Raw genomic sequence first — 27,331 nt, 5'->3', positions numbered from 1 at the left:
ATGTTACAAAATAGCAAAACTAAAATTTCTTAACATAACAAGATATGATTTGAGATCCTAACAAAGGCTTAACACATATCACAGACATCTTATTTGAAACATAAAAAGCTTGCCAAGAATCTAGTCATTCATTAGTCATGCTGTTTTAGAATATATTCAGATCTGCTTATTTCTTCTTTATAGATGACACTTGGATAAATTTCAAGATCTACAAAAAAGAAGGAGTTAAAAATAAAAAGAGATGGAAGGCAGCTGAACTACTTCCTCCTTCACAGTTTCAGAGAAGCCGGGGGGTGGGTAGAGGATACCCCCTCTCCCTCTTAGAGAGTTATAGCAAAATCATCTCGGGGCCCGTTCAGATCTGTTCACTTGACCCTTAAACTTCCTGAGAGAAGTGCTAATTTAGTGAGCTGCCTTTCCCGTGTCCAAACTCCCAGATTCACATAGCATATCACTTAAGAACTTTACCACACTCATATATACAATCATTAGGCAATATGGCCTTGGAATAGATGAAATACAGTTGTGTCCAAAAGGTGGCCAATTCACATGGCTAATTTAAAATAGCAGATAAATGAGGGGAGGTCTGTGGGGATGGACAAAATAGGTGAAGGGGATAAAGCGGTACAAACACCTAGTTATAAAATAAATAAGTCACAAGATGGACAGCATAGGGGAAGAATAAATAAAGTAGCAGATAAATTTAAAAAATGTTTTACATGGGGCGCCTGAGTGGCTCAGTCAGTTAAGCGTCTACCTTCGGCTCAGGTCATGCTCTCAGGGTCCTGGGATTGAGCCCTACATGGGGCTCCCTACTCAGTGAGGAGTCTGCTTGTCCCTCTCCCTCTGCCCCTCCGCCCATTCATTCTCGATCGCTCTCAGTCTCTGTCTCTCCCTCTCAAATAAATAAATAAAATCTTTAAAAAAAGAGTTTAACATTACTCCTGACATATATTATGTTTCAAGTGTTATTATTGGAGTGTTATTACTGTCTCCCCAAAACCCTGCCTACATCAATTATTCCCGATGCAATGAACTTCTTAAGTTTTAAGATTTTCTCTACTATAGTCCCATTCTCTGATGCACTATTAACTTTAGAATAATTTCTAGTATTTGAGACAAGACTCAGTCTATTATCTAAACTTTTTAACGGACTTAAAAATAGAACAGCCCTTTTGAGTGTTATTAAACCTAAAATGTGGCACTTTGTTCTTTGACACCCTTCAAATTAGAATTACTGTCTGGCGAATGTATTTTATCCATTTCTACTTTCTTGTCAAAAGATTCTACTTAGAAATCCTTTATATTTTCATGGACCCTTCAAAAGACAAAAGCAAACAGCAAAAAACACAATAGAAAAACAAAGCCCTAAGGACCCAGCTTAACTCCCAACTTCATGAATTACAGAATTAATGAACATCCTACTGAGCCTTTCGATTTTATAAACAGATTTTTTTATTTTAATTTTTTATTGTTATGTTAATCACCATACATTACATCATTAGTTTTTGATGTAGTGTTCCATGATTCATTGTTGTGCATAACACCCAGTGCCCCATGCAGAACATGCCCTCTTTAATACCCATCACCAAGCTAACCCATCCCCCCACCCCCCTCCCCTCTAGAACCCTCAGTTTGTTTCTCAGAGTCCATCGTCTCTCATGGTTCGTCTCCCCCTCCGATTTCCCCCCCTTCATTCTTCCCCTCCTGCTATCTTCTTCTTCTTCTTTTTTTTTCTTAACATATAATGTATTATTTGTTTCAGAGGTACAGGTCTGTGATTCAACAGTCTTGCACAATTCACAGTGCTCACCAGAGCACATACCCTCCCCAGCATCTATCACCCAGCCACCCCATCCCTCCTACCACCCCCCAGATTTTATAAACATTTCAGAAATGAAATCCCTTTGTCGAAGGCCACAGAGCCAATGGGTAACAGAACTAGAATGAAAACCCTTGCCTCCTCAGTCCCAATTTGATACTCTCAACACCTGACACCTTGGATGACTGTTGTCATAGCTGCCTTCTCCAAAGTCTCATAGCACTTATAGTATAGCACCTGTCACGTAAGTCTTAACAATAGCATTGTCTTTATGGCTCAACTAAAAAAGAAAATTCCTATGTATTTCTCTTTTCTGCTTGACTAAATTATAAGTTCTGTGAAGATAAGGACCATATCAAATCTCTTCTGCATGATGCCAAGAGCCATCTGTAGTCCTGAGCACCAGGATGGAGCCTAATAAGTCTATAACGACTGGCTGCTCTCCCTGGTGGTAGGACAAAGCAGCCTAGGGGCACAATGAATGATGTGAGTGGGAATAGCATCTCCTTAGGGATTTGGAAGTAAATTTCATGTGGAAAGCTAAAATATGATCGTTTCCTTCTGCATGTATACACAGCACAGTGACTTGTATTTATCCATGGAATCCTCCCAACATGCCTAGTAAAGTAAGTCTTATTAGTTTTCTCATTATGCAGATGGAGAGACTGAAGCAGGCTCAGAGTGGAGAAACAGCATGCCCAGAGTTTCTCCACTAGCAAGCCAGACAAAAAATGAATGATCAGTAGTCGAAGACATTCATGTAATTCACAAATAACGATCCTCTATACACATCTATTGTCAAAGCTAGTAATTTGTTTTCTGTGTGATGCTCAGTATTCATAACAAGAAGCGGTGCCAATGAGCAAACAGAAATAATTTCTGTACTCCCTTTCCATCTCACAGACACATGGCAGGTATATGTATAATTTTATACGTTGGCATCTTAATAAACAAAAATATATTTAACATATAGGCTTAAAGATTAGTATAGATAAAATGATGATTAATAAAATTAATAATTATTCTTCTCTGTTATAATTATTTGAAATCTAATCTTAAGCTTGGAAAGAAACAATATAGATACCCAAAGAAATTAACTTAAAAATCAAAAGCTGAGAAAAAGAGAATAGGCTTGGGTAAAAAATTTGCTAGATCGATAAAATAGGTATTTTATAATTCTAGGAGGTAAAATATATAAAACAGAGTGCACTATTATCTCAATTATCTTTTCGAAGTAGGTGGTTTAGGTACTATTTCTCCTCAATTGCTCTCTGCCAATTCACAAGGAGAAAGAGAATTCCAGTTCTAGGATGTGCACCGAATTTCTTCTGCATATGATTAAGGCTCATAAAGGAGAAAAAAAGGGAAAACGTAAAGAGCTCTTGCTGAGCGCAGTGCAGCAGTGTTCCCTGGGCAGGCTGTGCTCCGTACGGATATTACCTTCAGTCGTATGATGTTGAAAGATACCACTCTTATTCAAAAGCCCTGGCAACAAGCATCCACACAAAGTTATCAGGCCTAAATCATTCTTTGTCATCCCGGGATACAAAATGATGCTATTTCATCCTTCATGGTCCATATCAAGGCAGGTGGACAAAGTCACAAGAGTTTTGATTAACCCCAGAACAAACTGAAAATCGTAATTCCTGCTATAGTTCAATCTTACTACGACTTTTTCAGTTTATGATTTTCCCCTTGATGACAATGGAAAACTAGTTGATCACCCAAAAGAAAATTTTGCTTCACGCTTCCTTCATTTTTGCATTCTTGTATGTTAAATATGGAGATCGAGATTTGAATTTAATGCAATTAGGTGCACAGTTTGGGCGTGGGGGGCAGCGGTGTGGGTCCTCACACAGGATTCCAAAAGACACTAACACAACAGGAGAAGTGAATTAAAAGATCACAAAGACTCAGAGAGGAGGGGCTACTCACAATGTTCATCAGGGTGAGGAGGTAGTTCTGGACGTGCTCTTTGCCATGGAAGCGGACCACGGAGTCGTCCACCCCCAGCAGCACCTCGATGTTGTAGTCATTCTCTCCCGTGTGTCTGCGGCGTCTCACTGCCTCCTTCAGCTGCTGGTCAATGCTGCTGGAAATAGGACCTACATCGTCAAGGCCTCCCAGATTCGACTCTAGTAAGAAACAAAAGGAACTCAGGCATTTCAGCTTCCCCAATGGGCCTTCTGACAGCTTTTTACAAAAAAAGAATCTTCTAGGGGGTCTAACATTATAATCCATAGTCACTGAGATGCTGCTTTTCAGTTTATTCTTCAAATACTAAACACATGCATGTGATCGGACAGACCTCCTATAAATTCAGCATGGAATAGCAACACTGAGGATTATTGTACAGAAAGCAGGTGCCATCATGCCAGACCGAATGTTCCATGAGAGTAAGAGTGTGTACTTTCATCCTCGTGTAGCTGCATCCTCAGCGCAGAGAGTGGATACAGACAGAACAGCTACTAAGCAGTTATTAAATAAATGGAGATTATAAATTAAAAAATCGTGTGTTAGTAAGTTTATTGTGGTTAATTGAAGTTGTTATAATCCTGGGGGGGGACGGATAGAATTTGTATCACATAAGTTTAAATCACTCCTTTGCCAGTAGCCTTAATTTAAAAACCAAATTCGAGCGTGGCAATACGAAAGCAGCTAGTTGTATAATTACCAGTCACGATAAAGGACTTTATTTCTTATGAGTATGATTTTCTAGTGAATGCCGCTAGGAGACATTACAGATCTCCACATGTGTACTGGCCATCATCTGGATAGCAGGTCAGTGCCATAGCTATATATGTGAATCCGTGAGACATCAAAGTAAGAAGTCAGTCAGAAAATATATCCAAAGAAAAATAAAAGAAGAAACAATTTTTTTATTTTATACAGTCAAAGGAATTTAATATTACTTTCCCAATGGACAACACACACACACACACACACACAAGATACAAATATCCATATACATCTATCTATCTATCTATTCATCGATCTATTGAGATAGAGAGTAAGAGAGGCATTCTCAGGTTCTAATTATCTTGATTATCTGCTTTCAGATTTCCATATTTTTGGTGAAGAAAAATTTTTTCGTGAAATGAAAAATAAAATTTATCGCTTGGATGCTAAAATAGAAGATATTATTCAAAACTGCTGGTATAAAACCAAAAGTAGATTCATTTCCATTTCAAATATATATAAGCTGGAAAGGATTTTATTTTACAAACTGCCTTGATGTCTATAACAACCCCCCATATCTAAAAACAAGTTTGACAGAACCCATTCTGACTCATGCTTTATATGGAAGGCTTACTTAATGCTGCACTGGGGTCCGTAAGCCATTTGAATCAGTGTCTGACATTAACAAATAGGCATTTTCCTCCCCACTTTTGCGGTTTTAACAAAGTTTTGGGGGGAGGTGTCTCTTGGACAGGAAGATTGATGACCAAGTCCTAGACATATGGGATTAGAAGTGGTAGAAGTACAGATCTTACTCACACCCTTTCCACTATTAAAAAACACACAGAGGGGAGTTTGGGTGGCTCAGTCATTAAGCGTCTGCCTTCAGTTCAGGTCATGATCCCAGGTCCTGGGATCCAGCCCCGCATCGGGCTCCCTGCTCTGCGGGAAGCCTGCTTCTCCCTCTCCCACTCCCCCTGCTTGTGTTCCCTCTCTCGCTATGTCTCTCTCTGTCAAATAAATAAATAAAATCTTCAAAACAAAAACAAAAACAAAAACCACACACACACACAGAAACACCAGCACCCTCCCCTGCAAGTATGGGCATAAGCTCTGAATATGACTACTCAGGTTTGAAAGCTATCCTGTAATTCACTTTGACCCAAGCCCAAATGCTAGATCATTAGCTCGGAATTTTCTTCTCATTGGGGAATCACACTGACTCCACAATACATAAATAGCTCTTACCACCATCCACATCAAACAGAAAGTTTTCCTCAAAAGTTGTTTTTAAGAGCTGCAACCCACACTGAGGGCAAGACACTACACCTGCAAACACCTTCACCTAATCCAACCTCAAGCCTCTCACACACTTGGGAAAGTGAAAGGATGTGATAGCTAAGGTACAAACAGGAAACTCACACATGAGCTCCCAGTTCTAAAAATGGCTCTTTTTGGCAGAACTGCCAGTGACAGTGTCCAATGCAAATATACTAGCCATGTCATCCTATCATTAAATCTGATGCATGAATGGAGAAGACTGAATACTTATTTCGGAAAGACAGTTCCATTCTGCTCTAACACACCTTTGGTTTGGCCTTTGAATCCCTCCTTAAATAGGTGGTTTTCTGGTTAAGAGAAGAAAATCTCTTTTTTCATTGCATGAGGAACCTGGAAAGGAAGAAGGAAGCCTTTTTCCTTCAACCATTGCCCTGATTCAATCAAGAATACTTCTGTCCCTATTTCCCCCTGAGCACTACAGTGCCCTTTCTATGATTCCTAAAGTAGGCACTGTCAAACATTGCAAAGACAGTGAAAGAATTTCTGGCACTTTTTATCTATACACATCAGTAGGAATTACAGACATTTTTGAGGCTGTGAAATATCCTCACTCATAACGAATTATTCCCAGTAGGCCCACTTTGTAATGTAATTGTCATGGGCTTTGTAATCAGACATATTTGACTTCAAATCCTGCCAGTGGCTATCCTGTATGATTTTATTTAAGATGCTTACCATCTCTAAACCTCACTTTCCTCACCTGTAAAATGGGATAATCCCTACTTTGCAGAGTTGCTGGGAAGAGATGATTATAGTAAAAGCACTATGTACAGTGCTTAGATGTAAGTGCTCAACAAATAGTACTCACTGTTACTACTGTCATGATGATGATGGTGGTGGTGGTGATTTCCCATTAAGAGAAGTCTTCTACACCTTTTTTTAGCTTTTTACATTTTGTTTTATATATCAGAAATTAAATAGTTACATTTTTTTAAATAGAGATAAGAAAAAAATCTAGACTTAGTGAAGGGAAATCTAAACTGCTAATAACGTTAGAAAGAATGAAGGTTAGCAATATTTCCTGCAGAGCATTAAATAGGTACAAGGAGAAAAGAATCTAGAATGTTTACCTTCAGGTAAATTAGGATGAAATCCAATGAGACAAGCTTGTTTAGTAGATTAAAAACCTAATATGAAATTGGAAAGAGTTAGCTAATAGATGGCACTGATCTTCACTCAATGTATATTTACTGAGTACCCATACATGTCTCAGACCCTGAGAAGGTAAAAAACTACTTGGTACCTCTTTAGGTGTTAACTCTGGGAACCTCACAGTTGTACTGGGTTTATATTCAGAATGGAGCTGAGTTCGTATCATGTAGTCACAAACCATTATCTAGGCTTGAAAGACTTACACCATTTCTAGTTTAAGCAGATCTAATCAGGGTACTAGAACATGCCTTTCAGTAATAGCTCACACCTTTATAAAGCTTCAAAGTTTAAAAGCTGACACCTGCTTTGATAAAATTTAAGATTCCTCTATGTCTAATTCTGCATTATTTCTGTGCCCCATAAAATATAAGAACAGGAATAATTAAAGGTGAGTATCATGTTAATCATGTCCAAACACCCGCCCATCAGATCTGTTTACTGCTAAAAGGACTAAAAGGAATCACAGAGAAGGCCATAGGCAAGTTCCAGAAGCGTAAACAGAGTGACATTTTGCATTGGGAGTAGCAAACTACACCTGTGGGGGCATTCTGTTGGCATCCCCTTAAGTAAGTGGCTGTAGCTGGCTTGGACAGCAGAGGGTGATTGAAGTGATAATAGAATCAGTGGGAAGAGCATCTTTAAGATAAATAAATAAATAAGATAAATAAATAAATAATCTGCAGTAGGTGCAGTGTGCATCATTCCAGAAAAGTGATGCTCAGAGTACCTTTCAAGCTTCCCAGAAATATCAAAGGCAATCATCCTTAGTACTGAGAGTGAGTTTCCTTTCTTCAAACTTCTTTGAAACTCAATATTTTGAGTTACTGATAAGAATTAATTACTATCTGGAAACATTTTGATTACACCCATTTTTGTCCCCTCTAGCTTCCCAATTGTTGTATATGAATTTTCAGAAAAAGAATAATTTTACTACAAAGTTTATTTTTATTGAAGATGTATTGGGGGCACTCTGGTGATCAACTAAGTCACAATAAATATAGTTATTTTTAGTGTTAAAGACAGGATGGTACCTAGTGTTAAATAAGAATTTTGAACTTCCCAAACAGATAAAGTAAATTTATAAGTTGTTTTGCTGATTATGAACACATGGGCTTAAGACATTTTCAGGATGGAGCATGGCATGTTTACATACCTAATCATATTTACAAGAAGTCTAAGTGTAGATTGGTGAAATCACTCCCACCCCGGAAGAAATTCTATAGTCCGAAAACTGATAGGAGACAAAGTTAAAATTGGAAAAAATGTAAGTTTTGATCAAGTTCTGAATCTGATATAAACACATCTGGGGTTGGAAAGCAATCTCAAACATACTGTGATAGAGACTGTGATAGATTCATCTATTCTTTATCCATTCTCTCTTCCCTAAGGAGTAGAATGCTAATTTTATTTGAGGTGATCATAAACTCAGCTAAAAGTCATTCACAGTCTCTTTTGCGGACTAAGCACCCCAAATGACTAAGAATAATTCAATCAGAAATAAGCAGAAGTATTGCTTATACTTCAGTGGCTTAAATTGGCTGGTATGAAAGACTTCCACCAAGGCTCCTCAAAGGAGTGTGATTCCACTTGGTAGGTTAGGCCCTTTGGTCCTTTACTCAGTATTCCTTCCTGCTTCCTGGAACATGGACATGATGTCAGGAGTTCTATGAGGTAACCTTAGAATCAAGGCATGTGCTTAGGATGATAGGAGAGCTATAAAGAAGAGATCTGACCCCACGATGACTGTGAAGCGGGCATCCCAGCCCTGCAGTGCGAGCACCAGACTTTGTTACACATGGGGGATATAGCACTTCCGCCATGTTTAGGGTAAGTTTGGGTTTTTCTTTTATATGTCACTGAATCTAGCCCTAATAGATAGGACATTGACAATAATTTTATTGTATAAATTCCTAATGCTCTCCTGCTCCATTTGGGAATGCAAGTTAATTTTCATGTGGATAAGTGAATGGTAAAGTAAGGTTCAGTTTACCAAAATGTCCCAGCTTTCTTTGTAGCGCACCCATTTCAGAAATGAGGAAGGAAATGTTTTACAGTAACCATAAACATAGGATGAGTCTATATGTATAAATTTAACATTCTTTGTGAACAGAATACGGTTGTGAAAATGAAGTGACCGGGATGACACAAGCTGGATTTTCCAATAGTAGGTGGAGATCCTAAGATCAGAGCTAAAAATAGGTGCAAAATTCAACAAATGTCATATGTTAACATCAGAAGCAGAGAGGAGTTAAATTGTGTTGGCTTGTTAAATCATCCAATAGTGATTTTTCCATTGACATCTTTTTAAAAAATTTATATTTTTATAATTCCTAAAAAGATACACTAACAGCACCTCTATATATGGGGGCATCATTTCACCAAGATATAAAAGATTTCTGTGAAAAACAGCTGAATCCTTCACCAACTGGGAAATTCCATAATGACAGTTCAAAGAACTATATTCAGGCCAATTTATGATGTCAGTTCCGAAGTCTCATTAAGTAACTGTTACTTTTTTTAAAAAAAGACATTACCATTGAATGAATATTAGTTTCCGTGATTTCTTTTCCCCAAGTTCTAATTCTAAAGTACACATTTGCTTTTGTTTTCACTGACTACTTTAAGGGATAGCATACAGCATTTTTTTTTTTTTAAATGGAAAACGTCTTACCCTTCAAGTGAAACAAATAACGTTTTTATGGTTTGAGTTTACGATCATTAGCAAATAAAAAAGACATAAAAGTCACCCCAATGTCCAATATATATGACATTCTGACTTTTAGTGTGAATCTCTTGTATGTCAGTTAAAATGTTTTAAGCTGCAGATAAAACTTGCAAGTGTTTTAAGCAACTAGGAAACATACTAGTTTGCATTACAAGAGGCCCAGAAGTCAGGTGATTCCTGAGTTAATTGGTTTATTGACAGATCACCAGGTAAGCAGTTTTCTCCATCTTTCATATCCTGCCATTCCTAGTCAATCAACTTTGTTCCCAGACCAGCTTCTTTGATTATTTCAAAATGGCAGCACCAATTCCAACATCATAGCCAGGAACCACAACTGTGTCTTCCCGTACATGTTTCTTAGGAGTAGGCAAAAATCTTTCCTAGAAGCCCCGTACCTTTAACTATAAGTTTCAGTGGCCAGAATTCAGTCACATGCCCATGCAAAAATCATTCGCAGATAAGGAGAACAGAACCCCACCTACGTCTTAGTCCCATCAGAAATCAGCCCCTGTACCTGAGGCTGGCCCCCCCTGAAGATGAAGGGGGGAGGCCTTGAAACAAAAAAAAGAGAGGAAAACCAGTGTTGTACAGGCAATCCACACTGCTGAATTCTCCTTTTCAGATCCTCCTCTTCCTGCATTCCCTACCGCTGGTCTTCCACTGGTCTCTTTTATTCTTAGTTTGTATTGATGCAGTTTGTGTTTCATTTCTGTTATTGCAATCTGTTGGCCTAGAGATGATTTCTGCATTCTCTTGCAAGGTACAGTCCTTCCCATGGTAGGGGACTCTCATCATTGCTGCTTGCCTAGTCCATTCCAATTGTTTCTTGAATAAATTACTGAAATGTTTGGGCATGGGCAGAGTTGTCAAGATAGAGTATACTCTGTTAAATTCAAATTTCATATATACAACACTTTTTAAAATATAAATATGTCCCAAATATTGCATGGGATGTAACTAATACTATAAACTTATTCAATGTTCATCTGAAATTCAAATTTAAATGAGAATCCTGTATCTTATCTGCTAAATCTGGCAACTGTAGGTGTGGGGTGATCTATCTTTCTCTAGGAGGTCCACGTAGTTACAGGGTTTTATGCCCGCCCGCCTTCAATTCCCTCCTCCACCCCTGTATATTCAGCTCTGGTAGTGGGTATTGACCCAGGGATGGCCAAGTACTATATTCCATTTCCTTGACTCTAGTGATCGGTTACTGGATGGGTAAATGGTCTAAGTTATACCAATTAAACAATGACCTAGGATTATTTTATTTGTAGTTACTAGGAAAGAGAAACTCCCTCTACTAAGCTTGAAACTGGAAGAATATAACATGGAATCTGCTTGGGACTAGCATGGGGATAGTTGTTGATCTGCGTTTAATGCAAGAAGATGAAAGAGAAGATTACAAATGGAGAGAATAGATTATGCTCCATTGACAACTTTCAGCCACTGAATTCAACCATTCCTGAAACCTTGGTCTTTTCAATTTCATGAGTCAATAAACTACTGCCACCTCATTTTCTCTCTTATGACTTAAATTTTTTTTTTTTTTTTTTTGCTTAAGATAGTTTGATGTTAGTTCCTAACAACTGAAACTAAAATAACCCTAATAAATAAACCCATTGATACCCTTCCTGCTACAGTCATCGATTGTCCTCATCTTCCTTCCCACTATTTTTTAATAAATTATTCTTGGCCTATACAATCCTTTGAAAAGGTTGATATGTTCTGTTTAATCTCCCAAATTAATCATTTTCTTCTCTTTATCTCATTTGAAATGAAGGGCTTTGCTACTAGTGATCTGTTTCCTAGTGTGTTTCTTCTGTTGCTCTTATTCATCTAAAACTATAACCTTAAGTTTGAAGGACAACACAGTTTTTCATTTCCAAATATTCTCCCTCTGTACACTGAATAGCATTTTAATTAACATCTCACCTCTTCTTGACTAAATTATATTCCTTCTAACTTCTGGTTTTTGTAGATGACCTCTCCTAAATCCAAGAGGAGAGGAAGGAGTCCCTACATTCAATGTACGAGAGTACATTCTAGTAATCTGACATTGCTAGAAGGTAAAGTTTTCTAAGTAAGCTCCACTTCATAAAGGAGAGAGAGAATTCCATTTCACAGCTGCCAATTTCAAAGCTCAAATTATGTCCATCAGTATAATTATGTTATATGCACAGCTGAATGATGATAAAAGCATCATTCAGGTGGGCCTGATCTAATCTCGTCAGTCATAAAAAGCGCAAACCTTTCCCTGACTGGTTGCAGAAGAGAAGGTCAAAAATGTGAACAATGAAAAGGAAATGATGTACCACTGCTGGCTTTGAAGATGAAGGGAGGCTGTGCAAGGATCAGAGGGAGGCTTCTAGTTGCTGACAGTGAACCCTAGTCAATAACTAGCAAGGAAATGGGGACCTCAGTCCCACAACAACAAGAACCTGAATTCTGCCAACAGTGGGAATGAGTTTGGAAGTGGATTCTTTCCTAGAGCCTCCAGACAGGAGTTCAACCTGGTTAGAACCTTGATTTTGGCCTCATGATAGCTAAGCATAGAACCCAGTCCAGTCACCTTGGATTCTGATCTATAGAACGGTAAGTTAATAAATGAGTTCTTGGTGATTTGTTATGCAACAATAGAAAAATAATACAATGAGAACAGAGCTCTAGGCCCAGCTCTGCTATGCTCCATCTGTAATGATTTGGGAGAGATGCCAAACTTATCTGGGCCTCAGTTTCCTTATCTATAAAATAAACGGGTTGTGCTAGAGGATCACTAAAATCTTCTTCCTGGCTGAATTTCCATAATTAATCATTGGACCATGATTTCACTATTTTAGATGATTAAAGTTGCTTTCTTAATCATAAATGATTGATCATTCTTTTAATTAACTTGTTGCTAAATCCTTGGTCAACAGTATGATTCACAATTAAAACATTTCACATGGAAAAATGTGCTACACTGTAAGACAAACTGCATTATGATATAAATACTTTGTGACAATGGAGAAGTCTAGTAATTTATTACAATAAAACATAATCTTCTCATTTACCATTTAAACTGGTAAGAACAGATACTACACTTGATCTTAGCCAAAATTCTGAGAAGCGATTCGTTTACCATTTAAATAAGAGCACAGAGTGTTCAGAAAGTCTGGAGGCATAGAAAAATGTATATAATATCATCAAGGACATACTCAGTTTCTTCTGTGAAAAATAAAGTATTATCTACGCTTCCAGATTTGGTAGACAACCTATAAAAGGTTTAGTAAAGGGGACTTTTAGATTATTTAAGTATTTACACATCCACAACACCAACCAGAATTTATCCTAAGTGATTAAAAACTCATTTTTTGCCTTTTTGTTGTTTTGCAATAAAATTTTACTATGCTACTGCCAATAAATTTTTACCAAAGTTATAAAAATATGGAATTAAAAATGCATATTACCCATAAAATGAAAATACTGAAATGGTCATCTACATTTTTTAAATCTGAAGTCATATGCTCACTTAAATAATACTGATCAAACACTTTTGACTTATGTTCAGATGAAAGGTTATTTTTTTAAACAAATTGTGATTTATTCATACTCCTCAGCAATAAAAAAGAATAAACGATGGATACACAACTATACAGAGAAATCAGTAGCATTTCTATACACTAACAATGAAGTCGCATAAAGAGAAATTTAAAAAACAACACCATTCATGATTGCACCAAAAAGAATAAAATACCTAGGAATAAATTGAACCAAAGAGGTGAAAGACTCATATTCTGAAAACTATAAAACACTGATGAAAGAAACTGAAGATAACACAAGCAAATGGAAAGATCTTCCACACTCATGGACTGGAAGAATTAATATTGTTAAGATATTGTTTTAATTATATTGAATGATAATAATTGAATTATACTGAATTAATATTGTTAAAATGTCCATATTACCCAAAGCATTCTACAGATTCAATGCCACCCCTATGAAAATACCAACAGCATTTTCACAGAACTAGAGCAAATAATACTAAAATCTGTATAGAACCACAGAGGATCCTGAGTAGCCAAAGCAATCCTGAGAAAGAACAAAGCTGGAAGTATCACAATTCCAGATTTTAAGATGTACTACAGGGGCGCCTGGGTGGCTCAGTCGTTAAGTGTCTGCCTTCGGCTCAGGTCATGATCCCAGGGTCCTGGGATCGAGCCCCGCATTGGGCTCCCTGCTCGGCAGGAAGCCTGCTTCTCCCTCTCCCACTCTCCCTGCTTGTGTTCCCTCTCTCGCTGTGTCTCTCTCTGTCCAATAAATAAAATCTTAAAAAAAAAGATGTACTACAAAGCTGTATCAATCTAAACAATATGGTACTGACACAAAAATAGATACATAGATCAATGGAACTGAACACAGGGCCCAGAAATAAACCCACACACACATGGTCAATTCATCTATGACAAAGGAGGCAAGGATATACAGTGGGGAAAAGACAGTCTTTATAATAAATGGTGCTGGGAAAACTGGACCGCTACATGTAGAAGAATGAAACTGGACCACATTCTAACACCATATACAAAAATAAGCTCAGAATGGATTAAAGACCTAACTGTGAGACCTGAAACCATAAAAATCCTAGAAGAGAAGAACACAGGCAGTAATTTCTCTGACATTGACCACAACAACATTTTTCTGGATAAGTCTCCTAAGGCAAGGGAAACAAAAGCAAAAACAAACTATTGGGACTACACCAAAAAAAAACCACTTTTGCTCAGTGAAGGAAACCATCAACAGAACAAGAAGACAACCTACTGAATGGGAGAAGATATTTGCAAATGATATGTCCGAGAAGGGGTTAATATCCAAAATATAGAAAGGTTAATTTTAGGGTTCTTGGGTGGCTCAGTCGGTTAAGCGACTGCCTTCGGCTCAGGTCATGATCCTGGAGTCCCAGGATCGAGTCCCGCATCGGGCTCCCTGCTCAGCAGGGGGTCTGCTTCTCCCTCTGACCCTCCCCCTTCTCATGCTCTCTCTATCTCATTCTCTTTCTCAAATAAATAAATAAAATCTTTAAAAAAAAAAAAAAGAAAGGTTAATTTTATAATCCTATCATTAATGTCATCAATATATTTAAGCCATAGTAATTATTTAAGATAAATTATGACAGAACAGTATTTGCTATCAAATACTAGGATTGGAATAGTGTAACTCCTAAGCCAAAAATAACATTATCCAAGTTAAATTTAGTAACATGGCATGTTTTGCATTTAAAAAAATTGTTGAGCCATTCCTAAAGTGAATTTCCATTAAAGACACTTACTTGCTAAAATAAAACTATTCTTAATCTAACAAATAAAATCCACCAGAGGGAAAGAAATATTGTTATATTTACTTTATTCATATAAATACATGCCTATAATACATCCTCCCACATAGTCCTGATCATATGGAAGCCAAAAAATCAAGCATGTTTTTATATCTTCTGTTTTATAAACAGCTATTCTTTAATAGCTGTTTTCATGCATTGTTTTCTAACATTTCTGTCACTTATGGATCAGTTTTGACGGATTGATTTTGCTCATCATTTTGGGTTGCATTTTCCTATTCCTTTGCATGCTTACTAATTTTGATCAGATGTCTGACATAATGAATCTTACCTTGCTGGTTGCTGATGTATTCCTATTCATGTAAATATTCTTTTTTTTTTTTTTTTTTAAGATTTTATTTATTTGACAGAGAGAGACATAGCGAGAGAAGGAACACAAGCAGGTGGAGTGGGAGAGGGAGAAGCAGGCCTCCCGCGGAGCAGGGAGCCCGATGCAGGGCTCGATCCCAGGACCCCGGGATCATGACCCGAGCCAAAGGCAGACGCCCAACTACTGAGCCACCCAGGCGCCCCTCCTGTAAATATTCTTGAGCTTTATTCTTGGACGCAGTCAAATTACCTGAAAACAGTTTGGTCCTTTCAGGTCTCGCTTTTAAGATAAATCAGAAAGGACCAGAGCAGTGCTCATCTAGAGCTAATTGTTCACCACTACTGAGGGAATGAGGGAAGACTTTTCTGTGTGCTCCATCCAATGCTGGGTGAATCATGAGACATTCCAGTCCGTGTAGTTTGAACAAGCACTATTTCCAGCCCCATGCAAGCATGGGCACTGTTACCTCTAATCCCCTCAGGCGGTGGTTCTTTTCCAACCTTTGCAAAATTTCCTCACATATATGTGCTGATTAGGACTTGACTAAATCCTAGAGGAGAACCTGTTCAGATCTTCAGAGTTCAACCTCTGCATAGTTCTCTTGTCGCGTATAGATCTGTAAACTCTGGCCACCTACATCTCCCAGACTCTCAGCTCTGGCTTCTCTACTCTGAATATCTCTCAGGCTCAGCCTGGTTGTCCTTCCCTGAGATTCAGACTAAAAACCCTCCAGGCAATAAACTGGAGTACTGCTGAGGCCCACTTCATTTGTTTCTCATCTCTTAGGGATCCCTATCCTTCACTGCCTGATACCTGGTATCTTGCAAACCGCTGTTTCATATATTTTGTCCATTTCTGGTTGTTTAAATCAGGAGGGTAAATCAGTCTTTGTTGTTCCATTTTGGCCAAGAGCAGAAGTTCATTTAATTTGGTTTTGCTAAGAACATACGGTAGTTAAGAAACTTGGATTTATAGGCATGTTACTCTGTAACATGACTTAGAAGTTTCTACAGCAATTCAGCTTTCCCTAAATAGCTTTCTATACACATTTACTTGGACTTATGGAAGTTAGGCAGTAGTAAAATGTTCAGTGTAAAAACCCTGACAACACTCTTAATTAAAAAAAAAAATCATACTTTCATAAGATATTAAATCTCCTTGAATATGTTATTGCAACATATGATATCATATGCAAAAAAGAGACATTTAAAGGTTAAGCAGCCCTTAGGTGATCTCAAAAAATATGTATACTCTGTTCACCTTACTCCTAAAACAATCTGAATTTCTTTGTTCATTAAAAGCTGGCTGAGCCAGGAGGTACTGTAAATGTGTTTACAGAAAGAAAATGTCTTCTAAGAGTAGCCCCCTCTCAAAAAAAGCTGCTTGTTACTTAACACAAACATGGAGGAAAATAAAAAAGTCAAAACCTTAGCAAACATAGGTATCACCTTACAGTCCAAAGAACACAATGTTTGAAATACTGACTGAAAATATTTTTACTAAGTTTTGTAAAGAATTATAAACTAAGTTTTTAAAAAAAAAAATCACCTATGTAGATGAGAGAAAATTGGGGGTGAACTGCAGGAAGCCATGTTTCAGCAGTGAAGGTAAGAAATAAATCCTTTAAATTAGGGTTAACTGTGGGACATTTCCTAAAATCAACAACAAGGGCTCCAACAAGTGGGATGAAACTGCTCACTCAAAAAAGAAATCATCTCGTGAAAAGGAAAGTGAGACCTTTTTGCATTTTTAGTTCAAGAAATCTAAACATTTATACATTCAGCTCAAATCGAGGAATAGCATATTTGATGGGTTAACATGGATGTAGTGAAAACATTTCACCACTGACTGTCTTCAAAGTCAATAAATACTGATATTTTCTTCAAGTATCAGATGGGAAATCCAGAGAAGTCTGTTTCTAAGTGAATGTGAGCTGATTTCATCTCAACTCATTCAGTAGTTCTGAAGATCTAATAGTTTGGTTATACAAAAAGAAGCCTCACAAATGGAAATACTAGGATTACGAGCAGTTACTAGCATTCCTTTCTCAGCTCACTCCCTCTGTACTTGATTTCCTTACTCTCCTCCTCACTTCCTTGCACCCATCTATTTCCAAACACTTCTTGAGCACCTTTTTAGCATGGAATCTGACCTAGCTTCTGGGAATAAAAGGTGAATAATCCCAGTTCCTGTCATTGAGGCGGTCACAGTTATATAGGGGGGAGAGACAGATAAACAGATACTTTGATACTAGGTAAGTATGTAACAGAACAAGAACCAACTTACTCTACTAGAAGAAATCTAGACTATTTCAACAGAGGAGGTGATACCTGAGCTGGATTTTAAAAGACTCACAGAAGTTAGACATGTGGAGAAAGAGGGAGGGCCATTCCAGGCAATGACACATGTGCAGAAGACCTGAAAAGGACTGACAAATGGGGAGAACTCCAAAAATGATGGAACAAAAATAAGTGAAGATTTTTGTCAAGAGATGTGGTCACTAAGGGAGGTTGAAGTAAGATCATGAAGAAATCTTAAATCATTTATATACAGGCTTAGAGCTGGGTTCGCTGGGCTCATTCTGGATCATGCCTGTTATCTTGGCATAATATATTAGTAATGTTTTCTTGCACTCTCAAATGTGGCCTAGTTTGAACAACAAATCAAGTGGTCAGCTTACGTATCGGTCTCTTGGTATCAGAAGATACCATTTTTAGAAGGAGGGCTAAAGCTATATAAGTCTCCTTAGTGCACTTACGTTCAATGATAAGGGAGGCACTGTACCATGTTCTGTTGCAGTGATGTTCCTTCCCTAGTTGTGCAAACAGGGGTGGTGAATACGATTATGTGGCAGTCAACATCCATTCCAACCTCCATGCATTGCCTGCCCCTGCAGAGGCAGGGACTACACCCCAATGTGCTTGCAGCGAGGATTCCAGGTGAGCGTTGGGTTATGCCAACTAGGCTGAGTGGCGAATGTGGTTGGGGAGATGCTGCAGGACTGGGGTGCTCTGTAGCAGCCTCCTACGTCTAGCTGTGGTCTGCATGGAGGCTGCGAGGAAAGTGCAGAGCAGCAGAGCCTGCTGTCATCTTCAGAGAAGTCTTCGTCCTTGGAGTCACAGATGTGGTGGCAGCTCGCTCATTTCCCCCTTCCCTGGCCTGAGCCGTAAGAGCAGCTGCCCGGGTGGGCCACTGGCTCTATCATTCTAAGAACAAGCCCTGGAGCTCAAGCCTAGCGGCCACTCCTCCAACCCTCCCAACAATTCAATGCACACTTAATTCTTTATATTAAATCGTTTCATGCTTAAAATAGCTAGTGTGGTTTCAATTTCCTGGAACTGAACCTTGACATATATATGGTAAGTTATTTAACAAAACTGGGCCTCACATCCACAGCCATGTAATGAGAGGGCTGGGCTATTCAGGGATCTGCAAGAGCTCTCTTACTTCTAGGATTTGCTTCTGTGATTCTGTAATTTTGTCAGGTTTGCTGAATACCTCCCTCCATTTTTCCTCTCCTGCAGCTCTCAGGGACTGCTTCCGACCTGGCCTCTAGCTTACATTTCCATATAACTATTTCACTAAGATCACTATTAATAAACCTTTGGTAGTCAGAAAATGTATCAAAAGCCATCGGATGTGTACAAAACAGCCACTTATCCATTTAACAAATATTTATTGAGCACCTATTCATGCCAGGTGCTCCTAAGGAATATTTTATAAACTCCTTGACCTCGTTAAAGCATTTGTTTAGACAAAACATTCCTGGAAGTATATTTTGTCTTGGTCTTGTTTGCAATTTAATAATAACTGTCACTCCCCCAACCTCTAGATACCCCCTCTCTACCCCTCTTCGCTCTGGGCTTCAGTCAGTCCCATGGCTTCTTTGTAGAAAATGACCTGAGTCAAATCAGGATTTCTTTTTCCTTCTCTCTAGACCAGTGTCTCCGTTTCCAGCCCATTTTGCTTTCCTTAATAGGGTGAATCAGCACACATTCTCTTCACTGATGTGGTCTTTCAACTCCACCATTTTGTTCTTCTCCATTCTTAGTTTTCCGTATGTGTCTTCAGGTGGTCCTTTGCTGGATCCTGTGCTCTTCACCAATTGGCTGAGAATCACCCAAGGTCCTTTGCTTTCATATTCCCTTGGACAAATCATTCAGTCATCAAATTTTAATACCATTTTAACCTTAAGTTACACATCCTGAGTTACAGAACATTTCGATGTTGCTGTTTCAATGTCTTCTCACTATAATTCTCAAAGCATTACCTTATCTCAATATGATAACCTTTCCACAATCTTCTTGTACTTCCTCTCCAGGCAATCAAAGCTCTGATGTCATTTTTACTTTGCTTGCCTCGTCAGACCATTCCCAAGTTCTGGTAATTCTTGCTACATGCTATTCTTAGATTTGCCATTCTATCTGCAATTCTGCGTCCAGTATCATATCCCAGGTTCTATATTGGACTCTGTCTTCTCTTTCCCTATTTTCTGTCTCCATCTATCCTATGTTCGGCCACTTAGATGATCTTCTTTAAATGTTATCACAAGAACTTTGGTACTGCAAACTTCCTTTCCTTACTAAATCTAAACCTTTTGTCAGTGGCCAAACATTTCACTATACCTAAACTACGTATCACTTATCGTAGTCTGGTTTCATTTTTTCTCTAGAAGAGTTAACCTAATTGTCATTACACAATCTATTCATTTTTACCCTTTTACTTATTTCATCAGCCTAGAATGTTGTCCACCTGAACTAAACAGTATCTCAAAAAATCCTTAAAGGAATTGACCAAAGTGTTTCCTGTTCAAGGATCACCTCATGTGACTCTAATCAATATATTAAGCAGTCCTAGAGGACTTCCTAATAATCTGTGTAAAGCCAAAACTTAAAAAAATAAAAAAAGTGTTGAAGGGTGAATTCATATGCTATATTTTCTCTCTTGCTCAATGAATATCAGAGTTAAGTCCCTGGTAAAGCAAAGAATAGTTACAGATAATAAAACTCACCACAGCACATAACTTCATATAACAGCAAACCTGAAAGCTAGGTATGTACTGCATAATATTTGTTATAATACAGTTGTACTCACATAAGCATATGATATATGAGAGTTATTTCACCTTTATCTTATTTACTTTGGAACTCTTCCTTATATTAATTTCATGGTACTGTAGACAGAGGGAAATAAATAAATGTTCTTGAATGCAGAAAACTTGATAATTAATGATTGCATCCATTTTTTTTAAAATGGGGAAATATGCTAAAAAGTAGTCCAGTGAGCCTGGCCACATTAAGCGATCAATAAATGTTTGTTAAATAAATGAGTAAGACAGCAGGTAAACTGTTTAGTTTAAAGAAAATGGGGATAGAAACAGACGACAACCTATCAGTGTACATAAAGTGGAAGAATGGAAAAAAATGTAATAACTAATTGTTACTGAGGTTTCTGACAGTACTAGAAATAACACCAAAGAAAAATTGGAGATATATATCCAGAAGTAGGTATACAATTAAATAAATTCTGTCTTATAATACACACTATATCTATGATATTATAATTCATGTACATATACATCTGTAACATAGTTAATCCTCATTATTCATGGATCTTTCTATTTGTAAATTTGCTTATTCAATAAAAGTTATTTATAACCCCGAGGTCAATACTGTCAGTGCTTTCTCAGTCATCTGTGGACATGCACAGAGTGGACAAAAAAATTTCAATAAAACAAGAAAAGAAAATTTAAAAAAATTATGATTTAGGGGCGCCTGGGTGGCTCAGTTGGTTGAGCGACTGCCTTCGGCTCAGGTCATGATCCTGGAGTCCCTGGATCGAGTCCCGCACTTCTCCCTCTGACCCTCCCCCCTCTCATGTGCTCTCTCTCTCTCTCATTCTCTCTGTCTCAAATAAATAAATAAAATCTTTAAAAAAAAAATTATGATTTATATGGGAGAAATAAATGTGTCACTATTTCCAGATGACATGACTGTGTTTATAGAAATCCAAAAAGAATCTACAGGTCAACTATCAGAATTCATAAATGAACTAAAAGCAAGTCACTGAATACAAAGCCAAAAAAAAAAAAAAACCACACTTGAATTTTATATATTAACAGCAAAGGATGAGAAAATTTATCAACAAATAAAAACAATAACATTTAAAAGAGTATAAAAAATGAAAGTCTTAGGAAAATTGAGCTAGGATGTGCCAAACCTCTACACTGAGAACTATAAACATTACTTAAAGACAATGAGCCACAGAGTTGGAGAAAATATTTGTGTAACACATATCTGACAAAGTATTCGCATCCAGAATATATAAGTACTCCTACAAAACAATAATAAGATAGACATTCAATTCTTTTTTTTATTATGTTATGTTAATCACCATACATTACACCATTAGTTTTTGATGTAGTGTTCCATGATTCATTGTGTGTAACACCCAGTTCTCCATGCAGTGCGTGCCCTCTTTAATACCCATCACCAGGCTAACCCATCCCCCCACCCTCCTCCCCTCTAGAACCCTCAGTTTGTTTCTCAGAGTCCATAGTCTCTCATGGTTCGTCTCCCCTCCGATTCCCCCCCTTCATTTTTCCCTTCCTGCTATCTTCTTCTTTTCTTTTTTTAACATATAATGTTAAAAGTGTCCTTAACCTTGCATTTCACAAAAACAGCAGTCTATCTATGTGTTTATGTTTCAAACATATCACTGAAGTAATGCATTTCCATATTAGTAAATAATTATTATATGCATTATAGCCAAGAGGTGTATATAAAGGTTTTCCACATCTTTAGACATCAGGAAAAACAAATTAAAGCCAGATAAAACATACCTGCTACAATAACTAAAATTGGAATAGGATTTGATCAACTGGAACACTCACACACTGCAGGTGGGAATGCCTATTAGGATACTAGTTTGTAAACCATTTGGCATTATCTACTAAAGGTGAACACATGCATACCCCAAGACACAGCAATTCTACTCCTATGTAAAAACTAAACAGAAATGAGCGCATATGAGTGCCCACCATAATACATGTACAAGAATATTCATAGCTACTTATCATAGCTAAAACTAGAAAATAGATTGGATGAATAAATTATGGTAAATGGGTTTGATGGAAGAGTATAGAGTGATAAAAGAGAACAAACTGCTACAGCATGCAGCAACATGGATTAACCTCATGGATATAATGTTAAGTTAAAGAGACCAGACAAAAAAAAAGAATAAATACTGTATGATTGATTCAATTTATACTATATATATTAATTTCATGAAAAAGCCAAAATACACTATGTTGACAGAATTCAGAATGGTGATTACCTCTGATGGATAGTGAACTAGGAGACAGCACAAGGTAAGCTTTTGGGATGGTGTAAATGTTCCACCACTTGTAAGGGTTAGATTTGTAAAAATTAATTGAGCTGGAAACTTAAAGATTTGTGAATGTTACTGTATGTTTATTATAGATCAAGACAAAACTATAAAAAGTAAAACAAGATTTAAACATAAATCTCTTCTATCATATGTTAATGCCTTGTCTGACACAAGTCTAGAAATACGCAACTTGGGAGAACATCATAAAATTCCCTGAAGGATAAAATAGAGCAATCTAAATTGATGCAAAATAATTTATGCAAGAGTGGCAAAAGGCCTCCCACAAAGACTGCCTTCTTTCCCCCCAAAAAAGTGACTTGATAATAAAACACTTTAAATCAAGCCACAGAGTGTAGCTCCTGGGGGTGGAATGTCTGGTGAACATAAGCCTAGTAGAGTACACAGGACGTCTACCAGAGTTCTGTCACAGAATGCGTATGAGATCATTCTTCATAAGGTCTCCCCTCCGTACTCCTGACATGATATAAACTGCTTTGGTATTTATGTATGCTGGACACTTCTTCAGTATACTTTACAGGTTTTTAAATAAAACTAGCTGGCATTTTAGATACCCTTACGGGGAAAAAAAAAAAAAAAGTTTCCTCTGCAGCACAGTTGTGTGCATTAGAATCCCCTAATTCTTGGGTCTCCACCCCGACGTTTTCCTGTAGTCAGTCTGCAATGGGCCTTAGAATCTGCATTTCAAGAAGCACTCCAGGACCCCCTGAGTCAAGTGGTTTGGGTTACCCATTTGAGGTATACTGCTCTATACTACTGTATCAACTATTCATTTTCAGTTCATTTGTTTATTTTAAAAATACAGTGTCTTTTCTCTATGTGATCTTAGTTTGGATGACAGAACTTAATACAATAAGCAATAAACTATATATGTGCTTATCTTTCAAATATACCATAAATCTCTTATCTGCTATTTAGATTTTATCTTTCTCTGTCACCTCAGTGTAACAACATTAACCTATCCAATAATCCAAGAGGGTAAGTAACTGAAATAATGCCTTTCCATATTAATTAATAATTATTATATGCATAGAATGATTTTTCACTATTAATTTTTTATTAGTAAGAGAGATAACTCAGACTTGGACCAGAGCTATCTGAATCTGCTAACACATAAATGCAGGGTTAATGGAATTCAATCATTTGTGCACTGTTAAAATATAGAGGAGAAATTATAATGTGAATTTACCTGGGCTGAATGAAAGGCAGAGGTGCGAGGCTTTCCAAAGGAAGCAAAAAGAAAAGAAAAAGACAAAACAGGAAACAAAGAAAGAAAAATCTGACAAAGACTGAAGAGACTAGAGAGGAATAAATAACCTGCAATTTAAATTGGGAGTGACTAGATGAAAATCAGAACTTTCTGATTGTTGTTGTTTTAAGAGAGAGAGCAAAAATGTCCTAGGAACACATGCAGAGAACATGGTGGAAAGTAGAGGTACACCATTCAACAAAATTAATGTTTACTGCTGGGAAAATAATTTCTTAAATAAGCAACTAAGAGAAATCAAAACAAAATAAAATGGTGAACCAGGTTAATATTAGTTACATTATGAGCCTTGGAAAATGCCCTTGACTTTTTGGCTTCTGCCCCAATATGAAAAGGAGATGCCCAGCCATGAGACATACCCTGGGCCTTAAGGTATTATTGTGCAAATAATGAATGAAGATTAGTGAATTGTTTTGAGTTTCTCAAGATACAGCATATAGTTATTCAGACTACTGTGTTTTCAATTTATACTAATTAAATTATATGAGTTAATATTTTAATAACATTTAGTATCATGAGCAGGAAAAAATCAACAAATGCTATAGTGAAAATCTACTATGGGGAAAAGGCCATATGAAAAAATATATATATACATAATTGCTAAATCTTTCAGTGAAAGAACACAATTATTTCCCCCCCTTCCGCTGAACCCCCCACTGATACTGGACACCATTTGAATCTGAAGGTGCTAGAAACACTAAGACCTTGTTTGGTTTAATAATAATATTACTGAGGATATCCCAGCAATGCTGACTAAATACATACTACCTACCAAGCACTTAAAATGCTAAACGAATGAAACGTTCCCAATTATTAGTAATCCTATCAATGTTCATGCACGTCACCACTTTACTATAACAAACATATTATCAATGAATTATCATCCCGGATGAAAACAAAACAGTCTTTTAGCTTTGAGAAGCTCCCAAACTTAGGAAGCCACACAGTATTATCATCATTAGGATTAATTTGTATGTAATTATTACCTACTTTTTATTACAGAATTGTAAGGAGAATTATTCTAAGGGGAGGAGGACAGAAAAATGGAGCAAGTCATTATTCCAACTTCTAATGCAAAAAAGGCAATTGCAGCTTGCTGATCTCACCAGGTTATTTGACAGTCCTTACACCAGTGAAAAAAGGAGTACAATCCTTTTTTCACTGCCGTAAGACTATATAGTTACAGAATCACTCTGACTACCTTGATGGCCTTTGCCTTTATTTATCCCTGTATAGTTCTTACGTGCAATACAATCTTATGACAATGCCTTATACTATCAATGGAATTTTCCCTTGAATCCCCTATTCTCTAACAGTGACCAAGAGTGTAATCACAATGTAGCTTATATCAAGCAATGCTGTAGCCTGCTGAAAAGGATATACATGCTCAACCTGAAAGGCCAGGGTCTCATAAGATTCTAAAGGAGTTAACACATGTCAAAAGGAAACTTCTTTTCAGAGACTTTTGTTTACCTAATTTTTGACTGCTTGACATGGCGAAGTATTTTGTACAAACACAATTACCTGCTTGAATTTCTTCATGTAAGTAAAGACATCTTTCAAGAGACACTGAGTAATAAATGTTTTTTGTTGAAATTTAGTTTTACACAAACAGACGTGCATTACCAAAGAGAAGAATGCCAGTGGTTTTCTGTATTATGAACTGCACAGACACACACAACACACGCACACATTTCAAATTAAAAACTACATAATATTTATATTTTGCTCATTGGCACCTCCTAGACTATCAACCCTAAGATATTTTCTTCTATTATTTTTAATACTAATATTTGTATTGTATAATAAAAATTTGCCAATTGAACTATTCTTTCAAAATATATTTTAAATATAAATACTCATAAATATCTCTATTTTCCCTCTTTGGTATAAAACAAGCATATTCTATATTTATTGCAATAAAAGATTTTTCTTCAAAATTCCAATTTTATCTTTCCCTATTTAACATACACCTCATTAACAACAAAATTAATACTTCATAGTCTAGGCACCATTGTAACAGTTTTAAAATATTAATCTTCCCAGCAACCTTATGAAATATTATTGTCTCCATGTTAGAGATAGGTCACAGATAAAGCGAGTTGCCTAGAATAACACAATTAGGCAGAAATTCTGGTGTTTGAACTCAGGAAGGCTGGTCCTACTTTTCTGAGCTATCCACAGTTTGAACTTCTGCAGGGCAAACAACAGCAACAACCACCATAAGGAGTACAAGAAAAACTTCTCAAAAAATTACATGAAAATGATGGCTATCCTTTAATATTTTAAAGACCCTTATTTTACAGAAGATTTACCCATCGTAACAAAATATGAGCAAGGACATGAAAGGTCAAGGAACCTCACCATCATCAAGTCCACAGCGATGTATGAATGAATACAAGGAAACAATAAACATGAAAAAGTCAAGTTCAAAACACAGACCCATACATGCATGCATGCACATAGGAAGAAGAGAGTAAAAGGATATGTAGTAAAAAAGAATTTTTTTTTAAATTGCTTATTTCTTTTTTAAATGCTTTTGTTTATTTTTTTTAATGTTAAGCGGGCTCCACACCCAACATGGGGCTTGAACGCAACAACCCCGAGATCAAAAGTCTCGTGCTCTATGGACTGAGCCAGCCAGCTGCCCCTTAAGTTGTTTATTTTCCCAATTTTGAGTACTACTATAACTAGAAAAAAAATCAGTAAATGCTACACAAAAAAAAACCAAATGGACAAAAAGGCAGATTTATGTGCAAGTTCTCAAGAATGTTATTTAATATGTACAAGAATATATACTACCTCCAAGAAGCTTTTTTTTAGCTACAATAGCACTTTATAAGTATGTCTACCTTGCAATTTGTACATGTACTTAAGTTTCTGTTTGTTTTGCCTCCCCTATTCGTTCTGTAAACTTGTTGAGGAAATGACCATGATTCATCCTATTTGCATCCACTGCGCCTACACAATACAAGGTCTGGCACGTAAGGAGGCAGTCAGTAAACGATTGTTGAGGAATTTCATACTTGTGGGGAAAAGAAACTAAGGATAATAGTGTCCTCTACCACATATGAACAAATTGTCTCAGAGGCTAATATCTACCAGATATAACCTCATAATTGCATACAGATACACCTAGCTGTATGGTCATAAGGACAGCAGGTTATTGAGTAGAGAAATGAGAGGCATTTCTCGCACAGCTGGAAAATCACTCAAATTCCAACCTCCTTGTATTTCTGGTAAATATTTTACTCATA

General features: G+C 37.0%; 1 protein-coding gene and 1 pseudogene across 2 annotated transcripts in view; both read right to left on the bottom strand.

Annotated features, from left to right (window-relative positions):
- ADAMTS3 (ADAM metallopeptidase with thrombospondin type 1 motif 3) overlaps positions 1–27,331 on the bottom strand; it is a 251,245-nt gene that overhangs the window by 60,425 nt on the left and 163,489 nt on the right. For both annotated transcript variants that reach the window (XM_035004838.1, XM_035004839.1), the window contains exon 5: positions 3,758–3,957. In XM_035004838.1, coding sequence (XP_034860729.1) covers positions 3,758–3,957 — 200 coding nt within the window. The remainder of the gene's footprint in view (positions 1–3,757; positions 3,958–27,331) is intronic.
- On the bottom strand, positions 12,672–12,832 carry LOC118010975 (annotated as a pseudogene).

This window comes from Mirounga leonina, unplaced genomic scaffold (genome assembly GCF_011800145.1).
Source record: "Mirounga leonina isolate KUSES-001 unplaced genomic scaffold, KU_Mleo_1.0 Mir_129, whole genome shotgun sequence".
NCBI classification, from domain to species: Eukaryota; Metazoa; Chordata; class Mammalia; order Carnivora; family Phocidae; genus Mirounga; species Mirounga leonina.
Note: the sequence above shows the minus strand (reverse complement) of the source record. Positions and strands in the feature narration are given on the sequence as shown.